This window comes from Triturus cristatus, chromosome 9 (assembly GCF_964204655.1).
Source record: "Triturus cristatus chromosome 9, aTriCri1.1, whole genome shotgun sequence".
NCBI lineage: Eukaryota > Metazoa > Chordata > Amphibia > Caudata > Salamandridae > Triturus > Triturus cristatus.
The window spans coordinates 752,949,388-752,967,522 of record NC_140592.1 but is presented as its reverse complement, the minus strand read 5'-3'; the positions used below and the strand labels follow the sequence as shown (position 1 = coordinate 752,967,522).

At 42.3% G+C, this 18,135-nt stretch overlaps 2 protein-coding genes across 3 annotated transcripts in view; one reads left to right on the top strand and one right to left on the bottom strand.

Annotated features, from left to right (window-relative positions):
• Window positions 1–18,135, bottom strand: part of LOC146798764 (uncharacterized) — a 144,636-nt gene that overhangs the window by 115,236 nt on the left and 11,265 nt on the right. Inside the window, exon 2 of the mRNA XM_085626056.1 lies at window positions 7,089–7,111. The gene's annotated coding sequence lies outside the window, so the exon portion shown is untranslated. The remainder of the gene's footprint in view (window positions 1–7,088; window positions 7,112–18,135) is intronic.
• Window positions 4,388–18,135, top strand: part of POLR2G (RNA polymerase II subunit G) — a 31,741-nt gene continuing 17,993 nt past the window's right edge. For both annotated transcript variants that reach the window (XM_085626055.1, XM_085626054.1), the window contains exons 1-3: window positions 4,388–4,530; window positions 13,340–13,449; window positions 13,951–14,110. In XM_085626055.1, coding sequence (XP_085482181.1) covers window positions 4,519–4,530; window positions 13,340–13,449; window positions 13,951–14,110 — 282 coding nt within the window. In that variant the 5' untranslated portion in view covers window positions 4,388–4,518. The remainder of the gene's footprint in view (window positions 4,531–13,339; window positions 13,450–13,950; window positions 14,111–18,135) is intronic.

Genomic DNA, 18,135 nt, shown 5'->3' with positions numbered 1-18,135 from the left:
TGAGTGGTAGGAAATTTGTGTCAGCCCGGTGATTCCACAACTTTCCCACACAGAAATTTGAGAAAAAAAGTGATTTTTTCCAGCTAAATTTGAGGTTTGCAGGGGATTCTCGGTAGGAAAACGTTGGGAGCTCCACTCAAACCATACCTACCTGGACTCCCCCAGGTGTCTAGTTTTAAAAAATATGTGGGTTTGGTAGGTTTCCCAAGATGGCCACTGAGCCCGGGGCCAAAAACTCAGGTGACCCCCTCCTTGCTAAACCAGGTCATTTTGTGATAGGTAATTTGGATGTCTCCTCAGTACGTTTTGGGCCCTTGCCTGTCGCGGGTACTTGGGCCACCCACACAAGTGAGGTACCATTTTTATCGCAAGACCTGGGGGAATGCGGGGAGGGTGGAATTGTGTGGCTCCACACAGATTCTAGAACTTTCCAGCACAGGAATGTGAGGAAAACGTTTCTTTTTTTTTTACAAAGTTTAAGTTTGCAGGGGATTCTGGGTAACAGGACCTCCTGAGACAAACACAAGTCACTCCCTCCTGGGTTCCTCTGGGTGTCTAGTTTAAAAAAATGTATAGGTTTCCCTAGGAGCCGGCAGAGCTAGGGTTCAAAATCCACTGCTAGGCACGTTGCAAAAAAAGGGTCCGTTTTCACTGTAAACATATGGTGTGTCTAAGTTGCGTTTTGGGCCGTTTTCTGTTGCGGGCAGTACGCCTACCCACACAAGTGAGGTACCATTTGTATTTGAAGACTTTGGGGAACGCAGGGTGGGTGGAATTTAGTGGATCCAGACAGATTCTAGAACTTTCCATCACAGAAATGTGAGGAAAATGTTTTTTTTTTTTAACAATGTTTGAAGTTTGCAAGGGATTCTGAGTAACAGAAGCCAGTGAGAGCGACTCAAGTCACCCCATCCTGGATTCCTATGGGTGTCTAGTTTTAAAAAAATGTATAGGTGTGCTAGGTTTCCCTAGGTGCCGGCTGAGCTAGGGTTCAAAATCCACAGCTAGGCACTGTGCAAAAAAAGGGTCAGTTTTCACTGTAAAAATGTGGTGTGTCCTCATTGCGTTTTGGGCCGTGTCCTGTTACGGGCACTAGGCCTACCCACACAAGTGAGGTACCATTTTTATCGGGAGTCTTAGGGGAACTCAGAATTGTAGAGCAACTGTTATTTCCTATTGACTTTCTATGCATTTCTGCCTTTCTAATGTAAGACACTGTGTAAAAAAGGAGTCACTTTGAAAAATGTCCTACAATTCACAGGCTAGTATGGGTAACTACAATTTGGGAGATGTGCAAATATCTACTGTTTCTAAACTCTATATTTTGTTCCCATTTCGGAAATACATAGGTGTCTTTGACCCCTATTTTTCACTCTTTATATTTTACCAACTTAATTGCTAAATACCCGGTACACTATGAAAAACCACTTCAAGACGCTGCTCAGTTATTTGCTCTGGGTTCCTCGGGTTCTTGGTGAACCTACAAGTCCTATATATCCCCACAACCAGAAGAGTCCAGAGGATGTAACGGTATATTGCTTTCAAACATCTGTCATACTTAGGAGAAGTTACAGGTGAAAACGTTGGCACAAATGGCTGTTTTTTTCCAACTCATTTTCAATTTTTCTTATTTTCAACTGTTAGTTTCTATAAACAAAACCTTGAAGGATCTACGTCAATGACCCCTTATTGAATTCAGAATTTTATCGCTTTCCGGAGATCCATTATTGCTTTCCCACCCATTTCTACCACTAACTGGAAGGAGGTTGAAAGCACAAAAAGTAGCAAAAAAAGGCTATGTCCCATTAAAATGGCAAAACTTTGTAAAAAAAAATTGGTTTTCTGACAAAAGTCTGCTTGTTATACACAAATGTAAGCAGGAAGGGTTTCCAGACCTACAGGGGGGCCGAGAGGAACAAATGAGGGGAGTGCACCCTCCCGTGTCTACACACTGTTTTACCAAAAGTACTCCCCACTGTTAACTCGCAACAGGGTTGCTGGATATATTTGAACAATCCTAGAGCTCTAATAGTATGGAGGTCCCTACGTGAAGTCAATGAGGATCACCACTATTGAGTGGGGAAGGAGGCAACTCCTTTTGTTTTATATTCCCTCACACACCCTAGTGGTGTCATGCTTCATCATTGGGACACCTCGACGCCTAAAAGTCGAGGTGGGCTCGACCATTTTTCAGGGAGCTCTTAAGAAGATGTTTTTGGCCCGGGGGATAAAGATTAAAAGCCCAACAGCAGATCCCAGTTTCTCTTTTATTCTTGGACCAGCTGGGGGTAATGATAAAATATAAGTAAAGGGTCAATGGGGATATTATGGTCCTAAGACCCTATAGCCAACATGTTTCAGTCCTATTAAGCCCCATAAAGGGTGCTGGACTTTCTTCAGGGCGGAAATGTGTGCCCCCTGGTATAGGTAATGAAGGGAATTCCCTATACTACTAGTTATAAGGGCAACTAACGCTCCTTATTAATTTCTATAGACCAATTAGTCTCAAATGTCACTCCATCCCGTTCTGGGAGGGGTATCGACTCCAAGTGGAGAACCAGCTTTTATTGGGGTAGCCCTGTAGTCAAGACAGCCATCAAGGGTCCTGCCCCTCGTATCATCCTATTTGGAAGTGGTTCCACTGCTTGAGGTGAACCACTTCCAAATTGGGCTTTTAATCTTTATCCCCCTGGCCAAAAACATCTTCTTAAGAGCTCCCTGAAAAATGGTCGAGCCCACCTCGACTTTTAGGCGTCGAGGTGTCCCAATGATGAAGCATGACACCACTAGGGTGTGTGAGGGAATATAAAACAAAAGGAGTTGCCTCCTTCCCCACTCAATAGTGGTGATCCTCACTGACTTCACGTAGGGACCTCCATACTATTAGAGCTCTAGGATAGTTCAAATATATCCAGCAACCCTGTTGCGAGTTAAAAGTGGGGAGTACTTTTGGTAAAACAGCACACAAAAAGTCTGCTTGTCCCTGAAAGCTGGGAAGATGATTTCAGCACCACAAACCCTTTTTTGATACCATTTCCACAGTGAAAAAACAGGCACTTTCTTCTGAAACTCTTTCCCTCCATTTTTAAAATATATATATATTTTGCTGTATTTTGGCTAATTTCTGTGTCCCCTCCAACGGAATCAACAAACCCGGGGTACCTTTAAAATCCCAATGATGTTGGAAGAAAAGGGCACAAATTTGGCGTGGATACCTTAGGTGGTCAAAAAGTTACAGGGGACTAAGCGCGAACTAACCCAAATAGCCCAAAAAAAGGCTTAGCACAGGGGGGGGGGAAATGCCTAGCAGCGAAAGGGTTAAAGCATCAAGGATTGGGGTAGTAGCTTCCCACAGTTGGTCATTGCCTAGTTGCCTGCTGCATGGCCACTTGACCCCTGCTTTCCCAATGAAGGGTAAGCACAGTGGTGCACAACCCAATGACGTATTATGGAGCTTATTCTATAATCCACCATATACAATGGTTGCCCGAAAAAGGGTTGCTAAACATGTAATTTCCACTTGGAGCTTTATCATTATACATACTAACCTGTATGTTCCTCAATGCATAGAAAAAAGAACTTGGTATCTAAGCACTGCATCACATTCCGCCTTTCAATAAAGTGTCACAAAGTGTTGTACACAAATGTCACCCTACAAACCTGTGTCACACATACAAACTGCATGCACAAGTGCTTCTGTGCGCCCCAAAGGGGTCGTAAATGCTATATAAACAAGCATTTGAAAAAATGATAGGTCTGACACTGGCTGCTAGCCTTTTAATTTTGCCATTGTATATGTTGCTGTAGTTTTTGCAAAAGTTTAATATAGCAAAATTTGCTGCGCCCTAGCCTACACAAACAAATTACCTATAGAAGCAAAAATATGTTTTTGTCTCATAAAGTACACAATGCGATAGTACTTCCTGACACTGAGGGGAACTACTTTGGGTACAGATATGTTCCTTGTGAAAGAACTGAATGCCACCACTCAATGTGAAGTTAGCCGGTTACCTCACTGCCCGTTTCTGTGCGCTATACTGCGAGGGGGGGGGGGGGGGGCTTGAATTACGCAACAGAATAATGGATGAATGTATAGAATGGATATGTACAATAACATTTGAGTAAAGTCGAAGGGTTCCGGCGAACTCCAGTCCTCATCATACAATACATGTTAAGAAAACTTGGCAGTTGATAGAGTCGCCCTTAGATCCATTTTCAAGCTCCAGTGACCTTTCCCAAATTGCCAGTCCCAGAATGGCCCACGGCATCCTTATTCAAGAATAATCGTTTAACGTCTGACTAATTTATCTCTTGAAAGAGTACCCGTCTTGAGTTTGTTCTGGAGCACTTCGGTAGGATAAGAGCTTCGAAGCCGAAACTACAAAAATCAGATTACGGGAGCGCCATCTTGAATTGGGCCAGATGCTCTGGGCGAAATAGCATGCTGGGAACTTAGATCTACTTCCGGAACAGTGTAGAGCTGCTGCCGGGTCGACAGGAGAAGTAATCGGTGGCATCATGTTTTATCACGTAAGCGAGAAATGCCCGCATCCCTTGCAGCATGCTTTCTTCTGTTATTTGTACGAAGACTAACCCTTCTCTCTGACGCCAGCCTTCTAACAACTGTATTACCATTTACTATCCAGGGGCTTCAATACCTTCCAGGTTTAGAATGTCCACATCTCCACAGAACTATATTAAACTAACTACCACTTTCTTCCAGATCTGCGCAGTCCTCTGCAGTAACCCCTTCAAGAAGAAGCTCCCTCTTGCGTGAATATGCACATTTCCACCTCTTGACCCTTATACTTCTTTCCGTCGTCAGATTGTTCCCTTTCATGTTCACCCTTTGTCACAATTTAACATCACAGTAGTAAATTCCCCCAAAAGACTAGATCACACCACGAGCGTCAAAACCTCTTGATGGCAGTGCTGTCAAGTTTCCTAGATCTGCGTGAATGCCTCTACCGGTCTCCACTCTGCATTCTGTAACTTGTAGGGATCAAGGTGTAATGTTTTACTAGTCTCCGCTGTTGGATCACTTCTGTGGGGGATGGAAGATTACTTAGTCTTCTGTGAGAGAGGGAAGCTTGCATTGCTACTGCCGAGCTGTACCTGTTATGGTGGATCGGTGAGCGCATACTGCTGCTCACTACTGGTGCCTACTCTTTGAACGAGGGAAGCTTGTAGTGTTTTTGTCTAAGGTTCTATGAAGAAAGGGTGTTTATACTGCTGTTTAACCACTCAATAAAATGGGGAAAAAAAGATTTATTGAAGGCACTTTGCATAACGGAATGTTACACAATATTTGTTGTGAGATACCCATAGACATGAGGAAGATGCCTGATCCCCTAGGGGAAACATTTAAGCGTTGAAACGTGCTTACTTAAAAGATAAGCAGGGTCCATTGCTTGACTCCTCCTTTTTAGGTCTCGCTGAGCCCAGCGCATGCGCTGGCTCGGAGAGACATTTTGTGTGTGAGCTTTCAAAGTGCTGCTGGCTGGCCTAGCGCTTGCGTTCACAAGACCGTGCACGCACGCTAGCCTTCAGCAGCACTTTGAAAACTCGTGCGTCATCGCGATCACTTTCGCTTTCAGAGCGATCGCGATGACGCACGCTTTCAACGCTTGTCTTTTGGCATGTCGTTTATTCTGTTCTCAAATACTCCTCTATATATTGGTGCAGTACTGTTCGCTACTAACGAAACATGACATTTACTTGCGTGCCCTTCTACGATTTGCCCATAGAGAATAAATAGTGCATTTCACTCATTACTTGTACTTCTCACACGCCATTCACAATCTCGTTGTTCTTGGTAACCTTATGCACACCTACGGAACGTAACTGTATAAACAAATAATTAGATAGAAACCTTTTAAAATAATTGTTCTCTAAACCAAACATTCATTTCTCAATTATCACATTGTCGCCAGCGGTGGAGTATCAATACCTCGGGCTAAGGTGTTAGTAACTTTTTTCTGTCTAGAGAAGAACTATCCAGGTCTGGCAGCCGCCACCCGTGCATATATGTAAACTCACTTATTCATGGAGCCACATCAACGCTGATCCAGGTCACAAACACAATTCTTCGGAGTAGTGCAAATACATTTATGCTATGATTAGGATTCCTATATTCCCAAGAGAAGTAAAGAACACGGGCTATTCTCTCATTTTTTAAGATCACGAAGAGCCTGGAGCTGGTACTTGAACAAGACTTTCTGTAAATTCCATTATATTTTTTTACATGGCAATTCTGCCTCAGTTATAAAATCACTTCCAAGGGTTTACAGTTTGTTTTAATATTTGAAGCGTTTCTTACTTTTATGTGCTGTTTGTTTGTATTTTTTCGGGGAAATACTGGTTATTTGTCACATATACCCCGATTTTATATATTTTTTTCCCCCCCAACCGTCATGACAATATTGGCCATGACGAAAATACAGGAGGCAGATTTCAAGTCTAGCTGCGATAGCAACTCAATGTCTGTCTCAAGACATAAGATCAGAGTGAATAAGGGTCCCCGTGCCTTTGAGTAGAACCCTTGCTCGGGATTAAAGCAGTGACCTCTTTAATCTTAAAGGAGGATACAGAGTGTTGGTGGAATGTTAAAGAGAAATGGAGAAGAATAGGATAATGGGAAGGAGGTTGCATCCCACTGGAGTCAAGCTTCTAAAGACATGAAACAAAGGCTTCTTAAAAGACTAGAATAGGATATTGAGGAATGTAGGTGTCTGACAAGGGAGAGTCCGATGAATGACTATGCAGGCTTTTAGGGACTATGGATTCCAGTGCACTACAAGGAAGTTTCAGGAAAATTAAGGCAAGTTTCAGCAACTTGAGTGGAGTTTCTCTAGAACACACTGGAGATTTGACATCCCCATGAGGGTTTGTCAGCAATGTAGTGGAGGTCTGGAAGGTTTTCAATATTGTACTTGGTGCTCCATTGTCTGTTAACACATTTGGGGACCTGTGACAGAAAGCTTATAATTAGAATATTAAGTTGTCCCATGGCATTTCCTGTCCAGAGTGTATACAAGCTCACCAGTGACCTTCAGTACGCCAACCTGGTCACTGCAAACCAGACTTACCTGCTCAGGGTGCTTCGGACATCCTGCAAAACAGAGAAACAAAACAGACATTAGTTCTCATAGCACAAACCTCCTGCAGAAGTACAGCTATGAAAAAAAATGTGAAACATGCATCATTAAAAGCAACGAACAAGCAAACCAGGCATAGAACTTCACCTAGCATGGGTCGGAGATTTGAAGATTCAGAGCCCTAGGTCTTCTGTTCTGTAGCATACCATTAGCCCTTGATATGCACTTCCCGTTCCTTTACAGCTGGGGCCAAGTTCGATTTCCACGTGGTTGATCCCAGAATGTAATGGCACAGTGAGCAAGTAAAGAATGGTCTGGAAAGAGTTACCAAGTAATTACCAGTGGTTCGGATAATTTTTCAAGCATTCCTATTCAAACTTACCTGACACTGTGCAACGTAATCGACATCTGGGGATTAATATCCAAAGTAGACACAAAACTGCCCTTTTCCTCTTACATTGTGGTTACACTTATACCCGTATCTGGTTCTGTGGGTATTTAAGTATCAATATCTCATTGTGCTGTCTATTTGTGTACCTACCAGACCGGCATCCACGATTTTCGGATGGGGAAACACCCCAACTGATAAACTGGGATGAATACAAATTAATCTAAAAACGACTAAAACTTTGGTAGTTTGTGAGCAGCTTAATTTATTTGAATTGTTCTGTTTCCTTGCTTTCACACAAAAAGGAACTTCAACATTTCAGGTGCATAGATTCCAGGCTAAGAACAAAAGTAATATTTCCACAAGACTAACAGCATATACCCGTGACAAAGGCCTACATTTCACTCAAACCCAGGAAGCCATGGTTAAAGCCGGGCTCAGGTAAAACAAATAGCTAGAAAAAAACATGCATTTGCAATGCAATAGGTCTCGCATTTACGCGTGTTTGAGCTATTGCCATTGTAAATGACATTGCATTTTATTTATGTGTTGGTTTTAAAAACAAATAAAAGGCATTGTTATTTACAATGCCAATAGCTTAAACTCTCGCAAATGCGAGGCCTATTGCATTGCAAATGCTTGTTTAATCTTGTGGGATAGAGACACCAGTAAAGGCCATTTTTATTACACTCACACAATTTTAATAGAGGTCTAACAGTTTAACAAGTGAGAACATAATTGTAGGCATTAGGGTCATAACCTCAATCAAATTAGGGACCCAGAACTAGGAAATCCACAACCAGTGAACAGTAGTACTCTCGGATGCTTCCTGGTGCTAGGTGTGGACCCCACTGATGAAGCATGTCAATCTAGGCAGCTCCTATCTGAGTACAGACATTTAAATTAGTATGTTTGTCTGTTTACGGAGAGCATATAACTGTTCTTTAACTCCTCTCAGTACCTCTTTAGTGTGTTAGCTAATCTGCTTTGGGCCTGTCCTGTATATGGGAGATCCAGAGTCATAGTTACCCCTAAGACCATAGATTAAATACGTTCAATTAACACCTAGGCATATCTCATTACCTGTGTGTCTGTTGAACTACATTACATTCAAAAGACTTTATTTCTGTGAGCAAAAAGATAGTCACCAACAAAATTGATAATTTTTGACAAAAGTGAATTATTTAATTCACAGATATTCTTAATATAAATATCCACACTCTTTTTTTTGTTTTTTTGTTTTAATAAAGATATTTCATCGTCCTAAATCTTAATACAATAAATGTACAATATTGTGAACTGATAGACAATACATATTCAATATGGCATCTGATCTGTGCTTTAGAGTGAGTATTTCCATCTTATTGGTCCTAAATACTATTTACAAAAAAACAACATATACCGGGAAATGAATACTCCATTTATCCTTGATAAACAATGAATACACGGTCCAAAAGAAGAGGTCAGAGGTCGCATTGGTACATAGTATATACGCATAAACATCAATCAATAGGTTCACCTATACATTTCATGCGCTCTTCAATCAATTATGGCATGTTAGGACTCTTGACCTCGTGCTGGGGAAAAAAAGTGAGTGAAAGGGGGGGTTTTGCCGACGCGTTTCGACCTTCGTGTTGGGACCAGAAGAATTCAAAGAAGGTCTTCCTCAGGGCTGTGATACTTTGTGTAGGACACTAAAGAGTGAAAAATATGAGTGAAATTAATCTAGTGTCTATTAATGCATTTTGTTTATTAAGTGAAAAAGGGAGGGAAACACATTGTCGTCGTACCTGTTAGATGGAGTAGATTAGATCTGTTTCAAGGGCAGCCAGATAGTTTCTTCAATAGTAGACAGACTCCGCTGCCTGTGTGTGCTTGCTGTCTGTAACTTAAAAAATGTGTGTCTTATTAAGTTATAGAGAAAGCTCATTAGCTCCTAAATTTCCCTTATCTTATTAATTTACATCTTCTTGTGGGGAGGTGTTTTTTTAAAAACATATCTGTGCATCATATTATTTAGTATCAATAAAATAATCAACTGATGCCTAAGTCTCCATTTTCAAGGTTAGGGATAGCCAGGAGTTTTTCTCCTAATGTAGAACTGCCAAGCAATCTATATTTATAGCGAGCGTTGGCCGGCATTGCTTCGCCTGCTGTGGTACTGCTAAGCACGAGAGAGCGTTGCTGGGCGGGAACACTATAGTTTTCTGTCAATTGGAACAGTTGCCAATCAGGGATATTGCACAGGATATGTTTGGAAGTAGAGAATTCTTTACCTTGCGTCGCCAAGAAGATGCAATCTTCGGGTCGCGTTTCTTTGGTCCTGGGAGCAAACGAAACTTGTCGCCAACAGACTTTCAATTTACGTCACCTGGTCTGAGTGTTAGCTGCTTCTTTTATGGTTGATCGCACGACGTCTCACCAAGCTTGCTGTGGGGGTGGCGGCCAACTGTCACTTCCGGTAGCCTGTCGTCCGGTGTTACTTCCTCCTGTTCAAAATGCCTGACTTCCTGTTGAATTTTGAAAACTTTATTGGTTTCCTGTCCTTTAATATATGACATTAATGCTTGCCTTTCACAATGCTGTGGCCAGCGCACTCTTGTAGCCAGAAGGAAACTGTGGCCAGAGCAATTTGGATGCCAACAGAGAACGATGTTGGACTCATGGCAGCACTTAGAAACAGATCAGGAAGAGGTACTTTAGTGGGGCAAAAGTCTCCGCTCTTTCTTGTATCTTGCCCGGTAGTATGCCAGACCCACATATTTTGAATCAGCTAAAAACAATGCATGATTTCAGAGAGTTCATTTAATCTGTGATCGGTGGTGCCCAATTTCAGAATATATTTTGCTTCATAGTTGGCTAGAAGTGTGTAGATCATACAGCCTTTTATATGTTTTAATACTGTCCATTTCATTCCTAGGGGTCCATGATTATGATCGTTACAGTGTTTTACCATAGGGGCTGTCAATACTCTACATTTGATGCGGGATCTGTGTTATGTGATTCATGTTTTTATTTGTTGAGTTGTCTTACCGACATAGGCTAGTTGACAAGGACAGACCACACAATACACCACATTAAAAGTGTTGCAGTTAGTGAATTCTTCGTGTCTGATGTTTCTGTTTCTATACCCGAAATCACTGCCTTCGATGGTACTACTGCACGAATTACAGTTTCCTCAGCAATGATGTCCTTGGACTGGAGGTAGTGCTTGCATTGATTGTATGGTTGGTGGTGCTTTAATCACTTTTGTATTTGCCCATACCAGATGGTCCTTAATGCTCCTTTTTTTCTTTAATGCAAATATCGGGAATTCTTTGAAGATATCTAACCCTTTAACGCATTGCCAGTTGCGTTTTACGATCTTCTTGACTTCATTGGTGGACCCTGAGAAGGTGGTAACGCAAACCAGTGGCATTTCATTTGTTTTGTCTTTGAGTGTTAATAAAGAATCCCTGGGGGTAGACCACGCCCTCTTCATTGCTTGTTCTGTTAATCTTCTGGGGTACTGGCATAGAACTAGATTTTCCAAGAGTATTTTGCATTTAAGAAGTAATCTTCCCTCCGGGAACAGTTCTGTCGTATTCTTAAAAACTGGCTAAAAGGGAGGTTATCTTTCAAATTCCTCTGATGAAAACTTGAGAAGTATAGTAACGTGTTACGTTCTGTAGGTTTGGAGAATAGAGTAGTGAAAATCCTCCCATTTTCATACTTTGCCATTAAATCCCAAAAATTGATTTCGTAATTACTTGAGTGAAAAGTAAATTGAAAATTTGAATTCCTCTGGTTTAACCAAATACCAAACTCCTCTAGTTTGTGGACTGGCCCCCTCCACAACCTAAAAACATCATCGATGTATCTTTGCCAGATTTTTATATGGCCATCAAATGGGTTATTGTGATAAATCCACAGTTCCTCGTAGAGTGCCATATACATTATAGCCATCTTGGGTGCAAATGGACAGCCCATTGCTGAGCCCTTGATCTGCAAATATTGCTCCTCAATGAATTCAAAAAAATTGTATTTTAAACATAATTTACCCAGATCGACCAAAAATGATTTAGGGATGGAATGTGGCCTGGGACGTTGTTCCAGAATATAATACATGGCTTTTAGCCCCTCATCTTGTGGTATATTTGTGTATAGACTCACGATATCCAAGGTAACTAGAAGCTCATTCTCCTAATCAAAAGTCTGCCCTTCCAGCATATTTATAGCTTGCATGGTATTTTTAATATAGCTGGTGGTCGAACTTGCCAGTGGCTTCAAGAAGTCATTGATATATTTTGACGGTGTCTCCAACATGGAGTTCACTCCCGAAATTATGGGACGGCCTGGAGGATTATCAGCATCCCTATGGATCTTTGGAAGTACGTACATCATTGGTGTTCTTGGGTTTGGATTAAGCAAAAATGTGGCTTCTTTTTGCGACAGCCATCCATTTTCTTCGCCAGTTTATATTAACGTGGCTAGTTTTTTCTAAAACCGTTTTAGAGAGGTCTTGATCAAGTTTCCGGTAATGATCCGCGTTAGCCAATTGTCGATAAATTTCAAGTTCATATTTTGTCCTTTCCATCAAGACAATTGCTCCGCCTTTATCGGCTGGCTTAATTATTATCGCCTGGTTGTTTTTTTAGAAATCTACTGTAAATGGGAGAGCATCGCGCTATGTTTATCCTGCTTATGGAAAGTTGTTCTGCTGCTGTCCATGTTGTACCTTTGTGTTACGAAGCTCGGTATTAAACTCTCCACATAAAATGCTAAATGATTCACATTGCCAATGCTTGTTTTAATGCATGATATGATTGAAAGCGTGAACACTCCCAAAATATGTGAGAAGAGTTTACTTTTGGTTTTACATGTGAAACAAAAAGTTTTTTTTTTATTTTGACTAAACTACTTTGTAAAAAATAAAAAAAGGCTCCATGTTATGTGACACCTTAGGCCACTTCTGGCATTTTTGCCAACATCACTTTGCATTCCGGGATATTCAACCTATAAATGAAAGTGCTAAGAGCAAAAATACGATCCCCCGCAATGCTACATGCTGTTGGCTGAAAAGCCAGTGATGGCTGATGGTATCATGTCATAGTGTCACTAGGCAGACTTATGAAATGCCAAATACAATTTAATTCCTACTTTCTGTCTTTTTTACTTGTATGCATGTATGTTAAACAGCCCAGTTGGTAAGAGGGAGGATACTGCCTTTCGAATGCAAATGCAAGCATCTCGGTGCTTATTAGCTCCTTGGAAAAACAAATGGCATACTAAAAAGACACCAGAACAATGCACGCAGCAACAGCTGAGCTAAGAAGCACTAAGAAAAGAAAAAAAACTGCTCTCTCTTCCCAAGTCTAGCCTCAGCTTGGAGGCTGGTGTGACCTGCTTGTAGCGCCGGTAACATCCACATGATACGCCCTGCTTTGAACAGGCGCGTGCTGCAGATACTGCAAGTGCTGCCCCACACAGGTTGCCATTGTTTCTCCGTGTGGTTCAAATAGGTAATTTTAACACTTAGTATAACTGGATTTCAAGTGGTGCCTTGACCTACAGACCCCAATCCAAAATGGAACCATCTTGTGAGTATTTCCTCCTCCTAAGAACGAATGCTAGGTGATAAAACTCTACATATACTACCCATCACTTGTCAACTGAACTAGCTCAATCATCTCTTGAGTTGGGTATAGTAGGCATGCAGCACAACCAGGAAAACGTGCAAAAGGGACGGGAGGTAAAACGGCATCAAATTTATGGCTTTCAAAATACACTGAAATATATTAATTTTCTTCAGGGGAGGTTAACTTTGGGATAAACTGCAGGCAAATTTTTCATATTCTTTGTTTGTCTCTCTCAGATCTCTCTGGAGCATGAGATTCTACTGCATCCCCGATACTTTGGGCCCAACCTTCTTAACACCGTGAAGCAGAAGCTATTCACAGAAGTGGAGGGAACCTGCACGGGCAAGTGAGTGAGGGGTTGATTTGAGGTGGGTACGTGGGGAAAGTGTCCTGGAGGCAGGACCAGCGAGTGAGTGGTGGTGGGGAATAGTAGTCGGAGGGGAAGGCAGACTTGAGGTTGATGTCAGCAGAGCAAGATGGTGAAGCGAATTGAGCGAGAGGTTGAGTTGAAAAGGGAATGGTATGATGAATTGGCAGAGGATTCTGCTGAACATGAGAGGGCACAGTATAGAAATAAGAGGGAGAGGATATCTGACTAGGGTGTGAGGGCAGCAGTTTAGGCAAAAGTGAGAAGCAGTATAGGTAGGCTATGGCATGCCCAATGTCTGTAGGTTAATTTGGAAGGCTTAATATGAGAGGTCTGACGTCTTTATGTGTGAGGTGGCCGTAGACCTTGATGAAACTGGACTGGGGAGGGAAGTTGGCATTAAGGAAGGTGTGTAAGGCAGACATAAGAATGTCATGGAATGCATAAACCCACTATAATCTGGCCCTTTCTTTCTCACAGGTACGGATTTGTGATTGCAGTTACCACCATCGATAACATTGGGGCAGGGGTGATCCAGCCGGGGCGTGGATTTGTGCTGTATCCTGTGAAATACAAGGCCATTGTTTTCAGACCCTTTAAGGGTGAGGTGGTGGATGCTGTTGTCACCCAAGTCAACAAGGTAAAGGAATGAGTTTGGCATAGCTGTGGTGTAACAGGGTACTATTTCAAGTAGTTAGGCTCTGTCACTTTGTGGGACCAATTGGGGAGTAAATCTTGCTGCAAATCTTCAGGTATGGGATTCTGAATGGTGATGTTATGTCACATATTTGTGAATAAAGTTCCCCTTTAAGCATGGCCTGGAACTGATATACAGGCAAGTATACATAACTATTCTCCATGGGTACTTGTTGATAAAAGGAAATTTCCACTCAAGGGTGGGTACTGCATGATTTTCATGTGTGCATCTTTCCACCTCCTCCTCCCAGAGCTTAGCATTGGTCTGCAGGGCTGTATTGACCATCTTTGCACTTGCTTAACAATAGACAACAAAGTAGATAAATGAAACCTGTACATCTTGGTGTGGCTGCAAATGACACTGATGCTGCAGCGAACTTGCCTAGTCTCATTGACACTGTCCCACTGAAATAATTAGTAGCCATTCTGTGGAAGCAATGCCCTCCTCTTTAGGGGGCAGTTGAACAAGCGAAAATCAATTTATCCTACACTTTGTATGGGACCAAATGAGAGGTCTGTCTGTGAAACATTCCAGTTTACTGCACCATGCTGGGGAGGAAGGCATTAAGTATGTAAGAAATTTGATTATTATTTGGGGTGGGCGACATGAGAAGTAATCGCAACTCTAGTCGGGGTGATCCCTTAAAGTTACTAAATGAAACTGAGCTCAACCCCTGGTACCTATGGCATAGAGCATACACGCTTAAATTAGGGCATTGTTTAATGTATTTATGCAGTACCTAAACAGTAATAAAGTGAAATACAAAGCAATAAAAACCCCAAACTGAATTAGAAAAATAGAGTAAAATGTAATAACCAAAATGACTCAAACATGACAAAAATGCAAAAAGGGGAACCGTAGGTATGAATTTTTAAGTTTTTATGTAGAAATGGTGGCAAGAAACACTAAGTGCCAATGATAGCTTATGGTTGCGGTAGACCAGGAACTATGCGCAATTTGGGGCTGACCGCAATGGAGCACGAATTGGCTACACCAATTAGGTTTACCCTGGTCAACGATTTTACCTTTTAAGCCCTAGCAAACCACAGGGGTACACTTAAGGTTTCACAGGACCACAGAGGAGGCACATAGAAACTCAAAGGGTGTCAGGCAAAGGCCAACATCAGGGTCTGGTTCCACTGGTTGGCTGTATATTTACAGGAAAAAGCCTCTTGCAGTTTGTCTCCTTATAGCCATACAGGAGGTCGGCCAACTAACCTTTGTGGGCCACTTTTTTTGTCTTGGGTAAAAGAAGGGGGCGGTCCTTTTAATGTTATCAGTACTTATAAAGCGCACTGTAACCCGACGGGTATCCTGGGGCTAAGATACGTATGCCCTGCCAATCGTAAGTGCAGTGGGAGGGACAGTGTTCCAAAGGACTATTAGAGGACTAGGAATTATATTCTAGGATAAAGCCAGGGCTTTATTTTCTTCCTAAACTGCAGCAGGTCTTCCATCTGTCTCAAGTCAGTTAGAAGTTTATTCCAGAGTCGTGCCGCTGCAATAGTAAAGGCTCTTCCTCTCGATTTTATTCTTCGTAACCTGGGAACTTTCACCAATTTAGCTGAGGAAGAGCGAAGACTGCGGATAGGGACATACCATTCGAATTTGTTCTGCAGCGGTTTAGGCCCCAGACCATGCAGAGCTTTAAAAACAATACAGAGTGACTTAAATTGTATCCTCTGTGAGACATGAAGCTCCATAAGTGCCTGAGAGGCTGATGAGCGTTGTGATCTCATTAAAGCTAATTTGCCGCCATCATCTGGATTCTCTGGAGTCTCCCAATCAAATACCTTGGGGACTCCAGCAACAGGGCATTGCAATAATCTAGCCTACTCAAGATGACACTCCTTACTATCAGTGCTCTAGCCTGAGTTGGTAACATCGGCAGAATCTTCTGAAGCACTCTGATGAGGATGAAGCAGCTCCTGACTGTCTTAGGTTGAGTCTAGAAGCTCAAATAAATATCACTGAAACTAACTCCCAGATTATTCACCATCTCTGAGGGTATAAGTGGTGTGACCATCGGGATAGGCCAGAAGCCGGTTGGGAGTAAAAGTGGAACTTTCCCAACTGCACAGCATAGGATCTCCGTCTTGTCCCTGTTTAAATTACAGGGAATTATTTTTTAGCCCGTGTGCAGTGTCCTGCATACAGGCATGAAGATTTTCCAATGATATCGATTGATTCCCCTCCAGCGACAAGATAAGTTGGGTGTCATCTGCGTAGTTCACGAGATTGATGCTATGCGACTTAATGACAGCGATCAGAGGGCTCATGTAGACATTGAACAATATAGGACTGATTGCGGACCCCTGAGGGACTCTGTGCTGGACAGCAGTAAATTCTGATTGGTAGAGGGGAAGGGCTACTGCCTGTCGTCTGTTTGCCAGGTAAGATTGAAGCCACTTCAATGCCATGCCCCCCACCCCAACTCCTTCCAGCCTTTCCAAGAGGACCTCATGATTAACCATATCGAATGCGGCAGACAGGTCCAGCAAAATCAATATAGCTGCCTATCCCCTGTCTGCTCGCATTCGAAGATCGGCCAGTAGGGTCATCAGGGCAGTCTGTGTCCCATGTCCTGGACGGAAGCCAAATTGCACATCTTCTAATTTGTTATTAACCTCCAGGAACTGGGAGAGTGTCTTGCTGACCAGACGCTCTGTGATCTTCACTGGATAGGGTAAAAGAGAGATGGGTCTGTAGCTTTTTGGACATGATGGATCAAGCGTAGCTTTTTTCAAAAGAGGTGTTATTATTGCTTGCTTCCAGCAGGTCGGTACCAGCCCACTGCTCAAGGATTGGCTCCAGATCATGCAAAGTAGCGGGAAGAGTTCTGAACCTAGTTCTTTCCATATTTTATGAGGAAATGGATCCATAGGAGAGCCTGAGGAGACACTTAAAGCTACATTGTTAAAAACCTCCTCGGTAGGTGTCTCAAAGTAATCTAAACAGACCACCTGATCTAAGGACTTAGCCCCACTGGCACACCCCTCCTTCCGGTTTGGTAGTGGCCACTTGGCCACACCACTATGATCATCATTATGAGCCGTGCTGCCCATTTTCAGCCCATCGATGATTTTACTAATCTTGTTCTCAAAAAAGGTCGCTAGACTATCGCAGAGATCTTGTGTAGGAAGGATCTTATTTTTTGTACAGTCTGGATTAGCAATATCATTCACGATTTTTAAAATACTCTGAGTACTTTTAGGTGCCTTCAACATGATATCTGCAAAGTACTCTGCTTTTGCAGTGGAGATCTCCTTTTTATAGTCCGCTATTGTCACCTTCCAGGCAGTTCTATCCTCTTCTTCATATGCCTTTCTCCACTTCCGTTCAGCCTGCTTGCAATCCTTTCTCAACGTCCTCAATTTTTCATTATACCACGAGGCTGAGGGTCTACCTGATTTTTTGAGATTTTTTAAAGGGGCTATCTGATCAAGCCTTTTGCTTATCTGCTCGCAGAATACCACATCATTCTCTTCCACCTGTTTCTCAGCATCAAAAGGCCTGTTAGTATGACATACCGGGGATAATTTTGCCTTTTTCAGAAGTCCATTCCAGTCCCTACCTTGAAAGTTCTTTACCGCACTGGTGGTTGAGGAGTTCAACCTGGGCTTGTGTGCCCAGAACATAATCAAGTAATGGTCAGACCACCCCACAGGCTGGGTGTTTTCTACTCCTATGGAGTTTATGTTGGCAAATATGTGTTCTAATATATGCCCTCCCCTATGTGTAGGCTCCGCAACCCATTGTTGCAGATTCAAGTTCTCACATGATTGGAGGAGATTTTTATAACCTGAATCCAGTCTCACGTTGGGCCTTCAGGGCTTCTCTCAGGTCACAGACAACAGGTTCTAAAAGTTATTTTCTTTAATTTTTATTAAAAATATGACTTCGCCATTAACCTAGATTTTTAATAACTATTAAAAAGAAAAGTTGGGAATGGGACTAGCTAGAAAAAT